Genomic DNA, 16410 nt, shown 5'->3' on the forward strand with positions numbered 1-16410 from the left:
ATGTTTGTATTTATATTTGGACAAGTTTATATGTAACTGCACATTTTGTGTATTTAAACTATTTTAATTACAGCGTCATCTAGTGTATTTTCATGTTAGTGGCAAGTCCCTTTCAATTCTTAATAGGTGTAGCATTTGAGAGTGAAAATTACTGTGTTTACGAGCTTACTTTTTTCAAAAGATAGAGGTCTACCTTAAACTATGCCAATGGTTCATCTAACAGGGAATTATTCCTTGCCAAATACTAAAGACATAAGAACTGAATCTTCACAATGTAGAATCTTTTCAAACTTATTACAAGTAATTTAGGTTGTATGGAACTCATTAAAATATACATTTAATCCAAGATCAGGGTCATCAGATTTCAAGTTAAGATGATGAGAAAATCTTGGAGAAAATTAATGTTATGAAAAGTTGTGGATGTTCTATAGAAATACAATGTTCCTTAATTCTCCATCTTCACTTAATCAACTTAGTCTCAAAAGTGCTCCCTGGAGGGCCCCAGGTTTATTGCCCTCTTGGAGACTGCTTTCTTATAATTCTGAAAAATTAACAAACATTCTAATCAGGAGTAAAACAAAACTCTATTTCTAGCTCTTTATTTTTAGCGGGATGAGATATTTAGTATATGAACCTTCATATCTGGCACAATTGAATGTTCAGTTAGTGGCAGGAGGCATATTATCCTTTGACTTGGAATTTGGGTGGCAAGGATTTGTGGAAAAACAAAACTTCACGCAGATTATCAACCTATCATTCAGTTTTATCACAGTCAAGTAAAGTCCATTGTTTTCAGGATGTAAAACCTGACCTGAGTTTTACATGTGATGGATTAACCTTTGAGTTCCTGAAAATGGATATTCTTCCCTTTATTTTGAAAGTAGCTTCCATATGGTCGTTCTAGAAATCAGACATCCCCATTTTTTCACAAGAGTATCAAGGAAGTAAATTGGTCTAGGAAATAAAAGAGAAGACAACATAGTTCTTTTTTCTATTTTTTCCAGTAACCTTGCTGTACTCTTCTTTTGGCCTTTCTGCTCTCTAGGATTTGCACCCATAAGTGGAATGTGTAGTAAATATCGCAGCTGTACCGTTAATGAAGACACAGGTCTTGGCCTAGCTTTTACCATTGCGCATGAGTCTGGACACAAGTAAGTTAAAAATGTGCCAAAGAGTGCAATTTGGGGCTGTAGACCTTTTGCATACTTTTCATACTGACCTGGGCTAGAGTCAGAACTGTGGTAGTAGCTCTTCCTAGTATTTCATCACTTAAAATATTAACTCAATAAATCAAGCCCTTGGAGTATATTAGAATTTGCTGGACAATAAAGTATACCACAACTGGACATCTCTGTGAAATGTTAACACAGAAGTGCTTAATTATGGCTCATTTTCATTTGGGAACCCTATTACTCACACTGTAAAATTATAGTCACTCGAGATTAATAATAGGCTGGCTAGAACAAATAAATGCGTCTAATTAAGAATGGAGAAGAGTGGGTGGTTTCTGTTCCCTCAAATGAAATTTGAGGCCCTAAGTTTTGAAGGCCAAATTGAAAAGAGGCCTTTTATTTTTTTCCTCTAAATTTATAATACATACTGCTATATGAATACTATAGCTATATATGTATACATTTTCTTTTGTTTGTTTTTCTTCTTTCTTCCTGTCCCACATGTACCCATATGAAAATGTTGAAGGCAATTCTTTTAGTTAGCTCTATACCTAGGGTGAAGTGGTCAGGGCTTCTCCCCAGGACCCTTACATTTATAGTGTGACAAAAGCACCACCTGGATAGAGACTTTGCCCAAGTGGACACATTCCTACAATCTACCCATTTTCTCTTCACAAGTTCCCCATCAAGAGCTAGGCCTTTAGCAACATATAAAATGAATGCAGTGATGCATGGTCTCCTTAGTGATCTATCCTCTACATTCATTCCACCCCAAGTACAAAACTTCCTGATTTTTTAGTAACCTAATCTTTAGTTCTATTTCTGAAATTCGGGTTTTCCAATAAGTTCAGCTGAATCATTAACTAAATCACCCTGGAGAACTCCAAATATTTTACATATAAACATGTTCCAAAAGTCTTAGGATGGTTCTAACTTTTGATAGCTAAAAGTAGACCTTTGGGATATCCAAAAAGCGTGTATATATTTGTATGTTCAAGTGTTTGTTTCTATATGCCTTCATGCCCACATGCGTGTTTGTATATGCTGTACTTTTGGACATATATATTTATATAACACATAAATACATATGTGTATTAATGTATTAGTGTGTCTTAGAAACCATGCTATCTCTTCCTTTTGATATCCTTTAATGAGCATTTCTTTGTAATAATTGCTTTTTATTTTCATCTTAAATTTTCTGTTCTTGTGGCCAGTTAGTTGCTTAAAGAACATTGTGCATCTTGGGTTTGGCTTCTGTGTGGGCTTCATTGACTTACAATGTGTGTCTGTGTTGAGGGAATGTGAAAGAATACAAGCAAATGTAGCACAGCTATTCCAGTACAACTCTCACTCTCCTAGTGATCATCCATTGTATGTGAAATTTGGTACATTTATTCTGATGCAGTAAGCAGTATTTTAAAATAAATGACTTCAAGGAGCTTCTTATAACTTAAATTCTATAGCAAGCTGTATGTTATATTGATAACTTCCATTTATTGTCTTTTTTTTCTTTTGGGAGTTCAACTTTCATTGTAATAAGGTTTTCCTAGTAAAAGAAACTTCCTTTACCAGCACTGATGAGAACTTTTCTTTCAACTTAAAATCTTAGCATAGTGAAGTCAAACTCGAAATAAACAGATCCTTCCATGACATACTGACACAGAAAACAACACATTAACATTGTCTCTGTTGCATTATATCTTACTCGTTTTGTTAAAATTTACTAATTATATCTTAACCTTTTTGGATCCTCCTTTTTTGTATGCCTAAAAAGTTTGATATCTATATTAGAGAATTTCTTGGGGCATTAAGAGATTCTACAACTTTCCCAAGATCTCATAGCCATATTGGTCAGAGGCAGGTTTTGAACCCAATCTTCCTGACTCCAAGGCCAACTCTCTATCCATTACACCATTCTGCTTCTCCTAAATTGTCTTATCTTTAAAACACATACATAACCACACCACACCATGTTTGTGTGTGTGTGTGTGTGTGTGTGTGTGTGTGTGTGTGTGTGTGTAGCAGTGAAAAAGTATGTTTTTCTATCCATGAGAGATGCTGAGTTCCTAAAACTTAGCATCATCAAAATGATTCAACAGCAGTTCTGTAATTCTCTTACCATGTTCCATTTCCAACATATTTGAAATTTTTCCTGAACAATGTTCAACTAAGAAACATAGTTGGCTATCTTTATAGCCTTTTCCTTACCTTTCCTCACCTTCTGTTTATATTGGCAAGAAAGATAGTGGTGGTAAAGGTGTTTTTATGAAACTCCCCTCTCCTCCTAGCCTACTAGAAAATGAAATAAGGTCTCATTCATTTCCTCCAAGACTATACAAAGATTCAGCTGCTGTGTGTGTGTAAGGATGTGTGAGTATGAGTGTGTGTGTGTGTGTGTGTGTGTGTGTGTGTGTGAAGGTACATGTGGTGGTCTCTCATGGAATGCATGAGAATAACTACTGACTGTGGCTTTCTGTGAACTGATGACCTCCAAATGGAAAGCTTTAAATCCCATTACTGATCCCCTGATCATTACAGGTAATGATTGACTGACTTTTTCAGTGCCTAGCAAATGGTGCCTGAACTATATATGAAGTTTTCATTTCAACCATAATTATGTTTTTAATAGTCTGACAGAGTAAAAGCTTTAAAAACATTCACGTTATCTTAGCCTCATTAGGCTTTCACTATCCTCTGAACCATCCCTGAATTTAATTACATAATCAAAGTAAAATACACTTAAAGTCCCCTCCCCCAATATATTAAGTCAGAGATGAAAAATAAAGTTTAAGATCATCGATTTAGATAGAGTTTTGGCAATGTTACCATTTGAAGCAAGTAGACTCAATAAGATGGTTTATTTCTCCTCTATTTTATCATCTGGATGTATAATTTTATCAGATATGGAAATCCCCGAATAGGGATACCATTGACATTTGCCATGGAGAACTTGCCATCAAAATGATAATGTTAATACCTCTGCGACTAACAGTCTTAAAGAGTTTCTGAGGTCATTAAAGCAACAAAAATTATCCACACTTTACAGATAAGGAAATGAAATCTCAGAGGAGTAAAATGACTTCCCTAAGGTTACATAGCTAGCAAACACAGTGATTAGAGACTTGAAATGAGCCTACTGACTCCATACAAGTCCAGTGTTCTTTCTTCTTCATCATATTGACCTTTCTCACTGTATCAGTTAGATCTAAACATACCCATTTTTTAGAATTTTGTAGCTAGGATCTTGGAGAATTTATTTTTAGAATTGCATAGCTAGCTTTGAGTTGCAAAAATATTCTTTTCTCAAGGTTTTCATGTTGACTGAATGTAACTAAAAAAAGTTCATTTTTGTGTTACTCATTTTCAATCCATTTTTTTTGGTAGGGAGGTGCTGGTGTTTGGTTATAAATTATTTAACCTTTAAATTAAAGGAGTTTTTCTTTCTAGTAGGTACGATTTCTTTAATCTCACTGCATTGGATTTATTCTTAGAGATCAAATAGTTCATTCCCTTTATTTGCTTGAATTTGTGTTGGAACAGGGAAAGCAGGAGAGTCAGGATGAAAATGAGAAGATATGTTTTACTTCACTAGGTAGAGGAGAATCAGGGTGTTGTGTTTTGGTTTAATAAGCAATGGAAGGAAATTTTTGCTGTTACTCTAAATCACTTGAAACAGCTACATGTGGTTTGTAAGCTGCAGGTGTTAAGAACTGGTGGGGCCGTACCGATAACTGAACTGCATGCTTTGGAGAATGTGTAATCTGGGCATTAGGCCATTTGAAAAATTCCCATTTGCTAAGGGAAGCAGTATGGTCTGATGGGTAGAGCCAGGGGAATAGGAACCTAGATGCTCTCTGATTCTTCCACAACTTGGCTATGTGGCCAAGGAGTCATTACTTAATCTGGTCTCACTAAATTTTCCCATCTGTAAAATTAGTAAAGCTCTTTGAGATCCTTAGTCCAGACATGCAGGTGCAGTTTACATTATATTATAAACCTGGAGCCAGAGCTTCTCAGTATGCAAAGTATGCTCCCAAGGCTAAATCGTGTTAATTTTTCAGCCACTTAGGATACCATTTGCAAAATTATGTTTTTCAGCAACTTGAATTATATGTAGGAAATCAGTTAACCTCAACCACACTTACACCTTGGGGGATGGCAGCTGCCAATCTACTATAATGCCACGGTCAGGATTACTGTGTTTCCATGGTACAGTGAAAGTAGCACAGATTTTGGAGTCACAGGTCCTGGATTTGAACCTTGATTCTGCAGTTTGCTCTCTGTTTGACATTGGGCAAATGGATTTAATTTCTCTGGGCCTCAATTTCCTCAAATGTAAAGGGAGGCAGTAGGCAAAATAGCCCTTAGTGTCCCTTGAATCTGTAAATCTGTGATGCTATGATGCTTACTAGACTTCAGTTCCACTATCTACCAGAGAGCTGGACCAGATGACCTCTAAGATCTTTTCAATTTCTAAATCTACAAAATATTCATTATTTTTTCATGTCTATATCATATCTTCCCAAACATTTGTCCTGTGGCCAGTCTCTGGGACCACCGAAAGATCAAGAGGATCCTCAGAAAATTGATTTTGTATAACCTCATGTTATTTTAGAGGTATAAATAACCTTAGAAATCATCCGGTTCAAACTGCTCATTTTATAGAATAAGAAACTGAAGCCCAGGTAGTTGTAGTGACTTTTCCAAGGCATGGTGGCAAGGAGAGGATAGGACTTCATTCTCCTGACTCCCAACACATATTCTCCTCCATTCCTTCTATTGTCTCACTTGGAATCATGGCATGTATTCCCATAGCTAAATGTACCTTTTTTTCTCCCCAAAAAACCCTTACGTTCTGTCTTAAAATTAGTACTGTTTATTGGTTCCAAGGCAGAAGAGTGGCAAGGGCTAGACAATTGGGTTAAGTGAATTGTCCAAGGTCACATAGCTAGGAAGTGTATCTAACTGTCCTTACCACATGCAGTTTTTGGAGAAAATTTACTCTATGTCAGGATTTTGGATGTATAGGGATAAGCTCTGATTGGATTCCATAATTCCAAAGACAAAAATTTTAAAAGGCATACTCTGATTTTTTTCAAAGCTAAACTATGTTTCCTCTGTTCTGATAGCTTAAAAGTTTTTAAAAATTGTTTACAGCTCTCCTAGTAGTTTATTTTATTTTTTTAAATTCTTATCTTCCATCATAGAATCATACTGTGTATTGGTTCTAAGGCAGAAGAAAGGTAAGGGCTAGGCAATGGAAGTTAAGTGACTTGCCCAGGGTCACACAGCTAGGAAGTTTCTGAGGCCAGATTTGATCCCAGGACCTCCCATCTCTGGGCCTGGCTCTCAATCCACTGAGCCACTCAGCTTCCCCTTCTCCTACTAGTATAAAGGTATATAACGACTTATCTTGGTTGCTTAAGTAGCTCCCAGGGAAGAGTGTCTATGTTGAAAAAAATAGGATTTATTTTATGTTCAAATTTTAAATTCTCATTGTCGTTCAGTCACTTTCAGTCAGGCCCAACTCTCTAAGACCTTTTTTGGTGTTTTCTTGGTGAAGATAATGGAATGTTTTGCCATTTCCCTCTTCATCTTATTTCACAGATGAGGAAACTGAGGTAAAATGACTGGCTCAAGGTCACACAGTTACCTAGTGCCTGAGACCAGACTGGAATCCAAGAAGATAATATCTTCCTGATTCTAAGCCCTGAGCTCTATCCACTGTGTCACTTAACTTAAACTTTCCTGCTTGACCCTAAATATGCCTTCCTGAAAGTACTATTTCAAACTTCACATTTTAAAATTGGTTTGAAATAACTGACAAAAGAGTTCCCAAGTCTTTTCAATCTTTCCATTTCTTTAACATCTCTCTCATCTTTCTTCTTCTCTCTATTTAAAACACAACCAACGCAATCAAGTTCTTCCTCACTTCCCACCTGGATCATTGCAATAACTAGTTTCTCCATATCCAGTGTCCTTCACAGCTGCCAAATTGATATTCCTGAAATTCAGATCTTAGCTCCTGAAGTGCAGATCCCAGTGTATCACTTGTTTGCTCAGTAGCATTAATGGCTTCTTATTGCTCTCAGTTAAAATAGAAAATCCTTTAAAGTCCTCCACATTCTGCCTGCAAATGATGTTCTTGAGACTGATTATAACATAATTAAGAATTATATTGTTACTTATAAATTAATAATTACATTATTGCCCCTTTCAAGTATCTTACACTATAGGAAGGGGGCAGCCACGTGGTATGGTAGATAAAATACTAGGCTTGGAGTCTTCCTGAGTTTAATTCTGATCTCAAACACTTACTAGCTGTATGACCTTTGGCAAGTCACTTAATCCTATTTGCCTCAGTTTCCGAACCTATAAAATGAGCTGGAAAAGGAAATGGCAAACTACTCTAATACCTTTGCCAAGAAAACCCTAAATGGGGCCATAAATAGTCACATATGACTGGAAGAACTGAACAACAACATCCTAGGAAGATAGATATTTTTGCTATTAACTAGGAAAAAATATTCTAATGCCTTACCCTCTGTCTTTCTACAGGTTGTCCCCCAAACCAAAATGCTTTCCCTAAGTACCTCCACCTTTTGAAATACAAAAAATACAAAGCTCCCTTCAATTCTCAGCTCAAGAAACCCTTCTTTCAAGATCTGTTTTCTGATTTCCCCAGTTATTAGTACCCCCCTCTTACAGGATATTTTACACACACACCACACACACACACACACACACACAGATAAACATTGTCCACATATTTTCAATAAACATTTTTAGCACCTACTTTATGCCAGATATTCTGTTAGGTCCTCGAGATACAAATATAAAAGTGAGATAGCCCTTTCCATAAAAGAACTTGCATTCAACTATTGGGCCCAACTTGAAAGAGGTGCTAAATAAATACCAATTGACTAATTTATTGAAATAGATGAAAAGGGAGTAAATAATACCATAGTCCCTACCTTGTTTCCTAAGAGTATTTCTTCATTTTTTTATTCATCAAGTTTCATGGAATTATAGGTTTGGAGCCAGAAGAGACCTTACAGGTAATTTGGGCCAACCCCTTCATTTTACAGATGAGAAAACTGAAACTCAGAGTTTATTGAATTGCCGAAGATCACATGGCTAGTAACAGGCAGTTCTAAGATTCAAACTTGGGGTCTTTGACTCCAAAATCCAAAGCTATCATTCCCTTTAGAGGACAGGAAAGGAAAAGGAAAGAATCAGCCAAATTGGTTTGTCTATTCTTTTCTCTGCTTTGTGGTTGTTAATGTTAAATACAATCACCATATTAATACTATCTAGGTTTTTGAAATTAAGACATAAAATACCTTTTTAAATGCAGGTCAAAGAAAGAAGATTACTTCTTCCTTTTTTATCATATTATACTAGGGCCCGCTTCATTACCACTGACCTAAATCTGAAACCTTTCCATATCCCATGACACATTGTTTATGCCATATGGTAACTCTGGGCTTGGTTAATTATTTTTAATGGAACTTCAGAGAGTGGGTGGAGGTCAAAATGACTAAATCCACATTACTGTTAGTACTGTATATGAATTCTGCAAAAAGTTGACATTTGCCATGTCAACATTATCTTGGTTAGACCCTTAAATCTACTTGTTAAATTTTTAACAAGATAGAAGCAAAACTGAAATAGGCAAGTTTTTTTTTTTCCAGAACACTTTAATTCTACCTCTTTTTGCATGATATCCTCACAGGAGATTACTTCTTTCCTCTCAGCACTTTTTGTTGCTCTCTGGGCCTTTTCAGTGAGTGAAGACAGCCAGATGGTAGAGTAGATGAAATGCTAAGTTCAGTCAGGGAGATCTGAGTTCAAATCCTCTTTTAAATATCTGTATAATCCTTTCCAAGACACTTGATCTCTTTTAGTTTCACTTTGCTCTTCTATAAAACGAGGATTTGGATTTAATGACTTCTAAGGTCCTTTCCAATTATGAACATATGATTCTCTGAGCCATACTCAGAACAGATAGTATATAATTCTCCTCAATTTTCTCTCTCCTTACTGCCCTTCTTTCTAATCAAAGAAAAATCTCTCTTGGGTCATATTTCCTCAGCACCCTAAACTAGGGAGAATCTAATTGACTAACTGGTTAAGATATTAATAACCAACAATAACTTTCCAGAAATATGAATAGTTTTAAGTTACAGATTTGAAATCCTCTCTACTCTCTATAAGATAAGATTTTCGGAGATTGGCTTTTGTAGGAAAAGCTTTCAGAGCCCTCTATAGATTCTGTAGAACATTAAAGGACACAGTAGAGAGAAGTGGGAATGCTGAAGTGTGAGGGGAGGAGGCAGCAGAGATGATGGCATGTAAATGTCATATAAAATTTTGAGGAATGGGGCTCATGAGTTGGAGAAAATACTTTGTTCCTCTCTTTTCTCTTCCCATCCAAGATTCAATCATTTTTATACCTTTACTTTCTTTCTTAAGCCAATACCATGTGTTCTAAGACAGAAGAGTATTAAAGGCAAGGCAATGAGGGTTAAGTGACTTGCCCAAGCGTCACACAACTAGGGAGTATCTGAGGCCAAATTTGAATCCAGGACCTCCCTTCTCCAGGCCTGGCTCTCAATCTAAAGATTGAATCTGATGTCATTCATATCATTTGGACCCCTCCATATGCAAATTACTAAGAAAGGATTCTATATGGCACCAAATTAAAATTATATGGCCAAAACATAGTAAAACCACTCTGCTAAGTGGCTGTAACCACAAAGAAAACTTACAGGTGAGTGTGGCTAATTATAGATTCTAGATAACAGCATCTAAAACCAGATTTGCTTTCCAGAATGCCTCCAATCACTCATCAGGTTAAAGTTGTTTCCAGAGGAGATAGCAAAGGCAAAGGAGGACCCAGTGGCCACTTTAATTAAGAGGTTGTAAAAGAAAGCTAAGTGAAAAGCTTCTTCCATCTCACTTGAATTACTCACATGCTCCTTAGTCCAAATGAGTAAGGTTTTTGTTCAGTCTATATCACTCACATATGATTGTCCAATAAATTGAAGAGAAACTGTGACTTGTCATTGATCACACTATACAATCATGGCCTACCTAAAGTTGGATTATAACAGATGAATATAAAATATTGTTTGTTTTTAAGTGATAGGGATTGTTGTTTTTTTCCCTCTGTGATAGCTTTGGAATGGTCCATGATGGAGAAGGAAACATGTGCAAGAAATCTGAGGGTAACATCATGTCTCCTACATTGGCAGGACACAATGGAGTCTTTTCCTGGTCAGCTTGCAGTCGCCAGTATCTGTACAAATTTTTAAGGTAGGTATCACCAGGAGGATTTTGATTTACAATTTGTGAAACTCGATGAATGTGTTAAGTTCTGAACAATGGAAGAGGCACAAAATTTAGAAAAGACACTGTCTCTACTCACATGCAGATTATAACCTAGCAGAGGGATAGAACAATTACACAAATAGACACAGTTTAAAAGAGTGCATTGTTACTGCTTAAATGATCTGCAAACAAATTGCTGCACAGGTTCTAAGACAGTAAAGGCCATTCTCAGCTGGAATCCACAAGAAAGGGAATGGAAGAAGAAGGGAATAAGCTTTCATTTACATGCCAGATACTGTGCTAAGTGCTGTACAAATATTATCTCATTTAACCCTCAAAACAACCTTGGGATATACATGTCTGTTATTATCCTCATTTTATAGTTAAAGCAATTTAAAGAGTTCAAGTGACTTGCCCAGGGTCACACAGCTAGTAAGAATTTTTGGTCATAATGGAATGAACATTTTCCTGACTCCCAATCCAGCATTCGTTTCATTGTTCTACCTAGCTTCCTCTAGAAACACAGAGACAGTTGGGATTGATTCTATATGAAGGAAAGATAGGAATTCCATAAGAGAAATTTGAATTTGTAACATAGGAGAAAGCATCAAAAGCATAAGGAACAGGAGACAGAAAAACATGATTCGTTTGTGGGGAGTTGTAGTTTGGTTATAATATAATATATAGAAAGGGGAGTGATGTGAGCTAAGTCTAGAAATGATAGTGTCATCATATGGAGGCTTTGGGCAGAAAAATCTTGAATTCCAGGAAAAGAAGCATGGAATTGAGTTAGTAAGCAGTAGAGAACCACAGAAGGCATTTCAGTAGAGGAGTAATATGACTAGATCAATGCAAAAGGAAATTAGTTTAGCAGCATTAGAAAAGATGGAGTAAAGTAGATAAGATGAGTAACAAAGCTGTAACAATATTCCAGGTGTGTGATGGCAATGGGGTTAAAGAGGAGGCAACTCATATGAACCCAATGGGGCAAATGCTCTTATAGAAATATGAACTGATGAGATAAAGAATCTAATAGAGTAATGGGGCTGGAATCCCATGGAGGATTCTTCTCCCCAAAATGCATCAAAGTGAAAAAAGAGTTAAAACTAAAGAGGCCTTAGGACCATATTTATCTAGCCCAATCGTTTATTTTACTGATACTGAGAAGCAATGTTACATAATAGAAAGAACATTGAATTTGGATTCTGAGGGACAGGGTTCAAATTCTATCCCTGCTACTTAACACCTTCTGTACCCCAGTTACCTTATTTCTCTAGTCCAGATTTTCCTTGTCTGTAAAATGAGGACATTAGACTAAATAATAAAGGTCCTTTCCCGCTCCAGAAAAACTTATTATAGAATTATGCTCAAGCAAAGGAATGTAACATTCCTGAGATGATGATGATAATTATAGCTGACATTTATATAACATTGTCAGGCACAACGTTAAATGCTTTACAATTATTATCTCATTTGATTATTTCAATAATCTGGAATGTTAGTGCCATTATTATCTCCCCTGTACAAATGAAGAAATGCAGAAAAAATAGAGTTTAAGAGACTTGCCCAAGATCACACAGCTAGTAAATATCTGAGGCTGGATTTGAACTCAGGTCTTCCTGACTCCAGACCTGGCACTCTACCCATTGTGGCACCTAGCTACCAACTAGTCAGTGTCAGTGATTACCATAAAAGATCAAAACAGAACTTGAATATTTATCATAACTAAGGTAATGATAGTTCTTGAAAATTTTCTTCAGTACTAGCTTAAATGATAAAAAGGGGGAAAGGACATTCTCTGTTTTAAGTAAAGCTTTTGTCTCTGAAAAATTAGTCTATCAAACACCTTTAGGGTCATTGCCTACTAAAGAAAAAAAGAGATTCCTAAAATAAAAGCTTTTACCCTCGTTAATATTAAATCACTGATACATTTAATACCTTGCATATTGGAGTTAAAAATATCAAGTGAAGGGTGCAACATTATTAAGAGCAGAGAGAAAGACAACGTTGCATTATCCCCAGAGTCTGTCTTTGGAGGCAGGAGAACCTAGGTTCCAATATTTCCTCTGACACATATTAGCTATGTAATCATGGGAGCAATTGTGACATTTACCTCTCCAGACTCCTGGGAAACTCTAAAGCTTTGTTGTAAGTGAGTGGGTGATCTGCTATTGAGAAGGGAATTTCCATGCACTGAAGATTCCACATGCGTAGGAAATTATACTTATTCCCCATGCCCTCCAAAAAGTATCAGAGAAAGAATACTACGTAATTTCACTTTCTGCCCCATATCAGGAAGCAATTAGAATTTAACTCCAACTAGAAGGAAAAAAAAAACTTATCAGCTTTCTGTCTACCATAGTTATGTAGTCCTATGGATAATTAAAATGTCTATGGTGTCATCTTGTGAAAATTACAGGATCAATAACTAGGTTGAGGTATTATTATGTTATAGTATAATATAGTATAGCATTATTTTATTGTTGTGTATTAAGAGGTATCCTCATTTTCAAGGTGAGGAAACTAAAATAGGTTCTGACTTACTGGAGTCATTTAGCTGATGTATAAGAAAAAGCAGAGATAGAATTTGAATCTGTATCTCCCTGCTTCCAAGTACCACTAATATTTGATACTGTCTCTGTGTATAGTCTTATAAATAATGAAGATATACTATGATAACATCTAGTAAGATCATAGAATTAATCAAATGTGAAGATTTGTGTTTGTAATACATATATGTATATATGCATATATGTGTACCTACATACGTAAATATACATACAAAGATCAACATACACATATCTTTTGGGAAATTAAAAGTATGTTCCTTGTCAAATGTCCCCATGATTTTCAGTATTCCACTGTACCTCATTTTGGCTCCTTATGTAGCCCCTTGTTGCCATGTCTTCATAAAAGAATGGTTTCTATATTCATTTTATTTTTTTAAACTCTTGTGAATTTTTGTCCTTAGTACAGAGGCTTAATTTCCAACTTGATTAAGGAGACAAACAATGATGTTGGCCACTTTCTTTCAGTTTCATCCATCTCATGAAAAACTGCCAATTTTTTTTAGTAATGTAGAAATAAGATATTTGTTTACCATCCTTTTCCTTTCCAAAATACAAATCCCAGAAGGAAACTGAGGGAAAGATGCTTCTCTTAAATAAATCCATTCTGAACCTTTTTAAAGAGGTCACAGTGTTGGCTTCATTATTCTCGGAAAAGTAGGTGAAAGGATCTTTTCCTTCTAATCATTATATTTATGTGTGTACAAGCCAATAAAATAGAAAATGTAGGGAAAACACATGGGGAAATAAAAGCAATGTGACTTCACCTGAGAAGGGGAGATGGGAGGAGAGGGATAATCAGAAGTCATCTCTAACAAAATTAGACCTAAAATTATTTTATTAATTATGGTCTGTTGCCATAGAATAATCAGATCATAGAATTAGAACTAGGGGGAACATTAGAGTGCAATACAACCCATCTCCCAATTTCATGATAAATCGCAGAGAAGTTAAATGACTTTCCGAGGGTCACACAACTATTATGCATCAGAAGCAGGTTCTAAACCCACTTGACACAAAGTCTAGTACCCTATCGACTATGCCTCTCAGATAATATTTTTCTTAAAACAAATTAGGAGAATTGTTTCCCTTCATTGTTGTTCTTCCCTTCATCTGCCATTAACATCTTCTAGGAGCCATTTTAATTGTGCTACTTACTTATCAGGCTACAGGGACTAGCAGTCTCCTGAGGTTCAGTGTAGTGTGGTGGAATGTAGGTTGGACCTTGAGACACAAGAAAACCAAGGTCAAATATTGATCCTATCAGATGTCAGTATGATGTATTGCAAGTCATTTAACTCATCTAGGCTTCAGTTTTCTCATGAGTAAAATAAAGATAATGAACTTTTCAGTGACTGCCTATTGAGATTCTTCCCAATAGTATAACAGTTTGGAAATCATAGAATCACAAATTTATACATGAAAGGAACCTCAGAGGTCATCGAATCCAAGTCCTTCATTTTTAAATAAGGAAGCCGAGGCCAAAGAAGGCTAAATGTCTTTCCCAGTGTCACTCACTAGGAAATTTCTGAGAAAGAATCCAAACCCAGATCTTCTTGAGTCCAATTCCAGTGCTCTAGCCATTATGCCATAAATCTGGTGGCTATCCTCAAAAAACATTAACTCATTCTTTCCTCACCTTCTGATTTGAGACAAGTCCTTTATCCTTTAGGGGAAGGATAGTTCTTTTAACTTTCAGCTGTTATTCATATGTTACAAAATTTAAAGGAATACTATTTATTTGAATGAACAATATTTTAGAAATCTCTGTATATAATCTCGATATTTTCTTTGAAGCTTTTTATCATCATTGCAAAATAGGAGGAAGTGGTTCTTCTACCATGGTCACTCTAACTGACCATGGAATGATGTCATAAAGTATTTGTATCTATGTACAATTTTTATCATCTAATAAGGAATCATAGGCCAACTAGTCCAATCTCCTTTTTCTACTGATACCTAGGAAAGTTAATTGACTTTTTCTAGTGGTCAAAGGTAGTAAGAGTCAAAAGTAGAATCTGAACCCCAGTCTCTTATCTTCAGGTTCAGAGCTTTTTATACTGACTATAATGCTCCTTCTAGAAATTGATAGCATTGAGTTTAAAGTAAGAGAGAGAGCAATATTTAAGAACATCTTTTCAATAAAATTTGGTCATACACCTTTTGATGGAGTAAAGATTATGTGTAAATAGGAATTATTTTGCCTTCTTTAACAGATAAAATAGAGGAAGCAGTATGGTTTTGTTGATTAAAAAAGAAAAACAACTCATGAAATCAGAAGATCCAAGTACAAATCTTGCTTCTGATACGTATTAGTCATAAAACTATGGAAAATCAAGGAACCTCTTGGGGTCTCAAGCAGCTCTCCAAAACTGTAAATTATTGAGGCATGAGTTGTAAATCTTTACAAGTAGAGGGAATTTCCATAACAGAATTGTTGTCCACTCTTGTCTGATTCTTTGTGACCCCATTGACTTGTCCATGAGGTTTTTCTGGCAATGGTACTGGAGTACCATTTACCATTTCTTTCTCCAGTTTTACAAATGAGGAACTGAGGCAAATAGGGGTTAAGTGACTTGCTCAGGATCACACAGCTAATAAATGTCTGAGGCCAGATTGTAACTCAGATCTTTTCAACTCCAGACCAATATACTATTCACATAGCATCACCTACCTGGCCCGATCATAGAATAACTTACACTCATGTAATCACAAATCAAGAACAACAAAAAACAATAAAATAGTTGAAAACTTGCTCTAGAATCACCTATCACTTCCTCTACCACCACCACCTCTATTTGCTCAACAATAAGGAAAAAAAGAGAAAAAGTTTGTTGTTGTGTTTTTTTTTTAACTCAAAATTCTTCTAATTGTTGTAAGATCTCTTCAATTTAATTCAGTTAATCAAAGCATGAATGACCCTGTGCTAGGAGACAGGAAATGTTATGATATTTCTGGGTTTTTTCTCTAATTTTAAAGAGAAAAAGGAGCTCCTTTTTCTTGGAGTAATATAATAAAAGTAACATAATGAAAGATATAATTGTTAGAGATGGTTGTGGAAGCTCACTTATCTCAAATGCTATCTCAAATTCCCCATCCCACTGAAATCACTAGACCAGGACTAGGGCATATTTTGAAGATATTGAGGGAACAAAGTACTCTTTAACTTGGTAAAATGCTAATGGAGGCCAATTCTATTTCTCTTTTTGTTTACACTGACTGCCAGCCATGATCCACAATTCAACTCAGCCCTTTCATTATTACCATGAGATAAAGGACATTTTCCTGGTTCACCTCCTTTACTCTCAGAGTAGCTAAGATGTCATCTAAGTGCTCCC

At 35.8% G+C, this 16410-nt stretch overlaps 1 protein-coding gene across 1 annotated transcript in view; it reads left to right on the forward strand.

Moving 5' to 3' along the window:
- ADAMTS16 (ADAM metallopeptidase with thrombospondin type 1 motif 16) overlaps positions 1–16410 on the forward strand; it is a 242995-nt gene that overhangs the window by 83875 nt on the left and 142710 nt on the right. Inside the window, exons 8-9 of the mRNA XM_044657869.1 lie at positions 1046–1151; positions 10353–10490. Coding sequence (XP_044513804.1) covers positions 1046–1151; positions 10353–10490 — 244 coding nt within the window. The remainder of the gene's footprint in view (positions 1–1045; positions 1152–10352; positions 10491–16410) is intronic.

This window comes from Gracilinanus agilis, chromosome 1 (assembly GCF_016433145.1).
Source record: "Gracilinanus agilis isolate LMUSP501 chromosome 1, AgileGrace, whole genome shotgun sequence".
NCBI lineage: Eukaryota > Metazoa > Chordata > Mammalia > Didelphimorphia > Didelphidae > Gracilinanus > Gracilinanus agilis.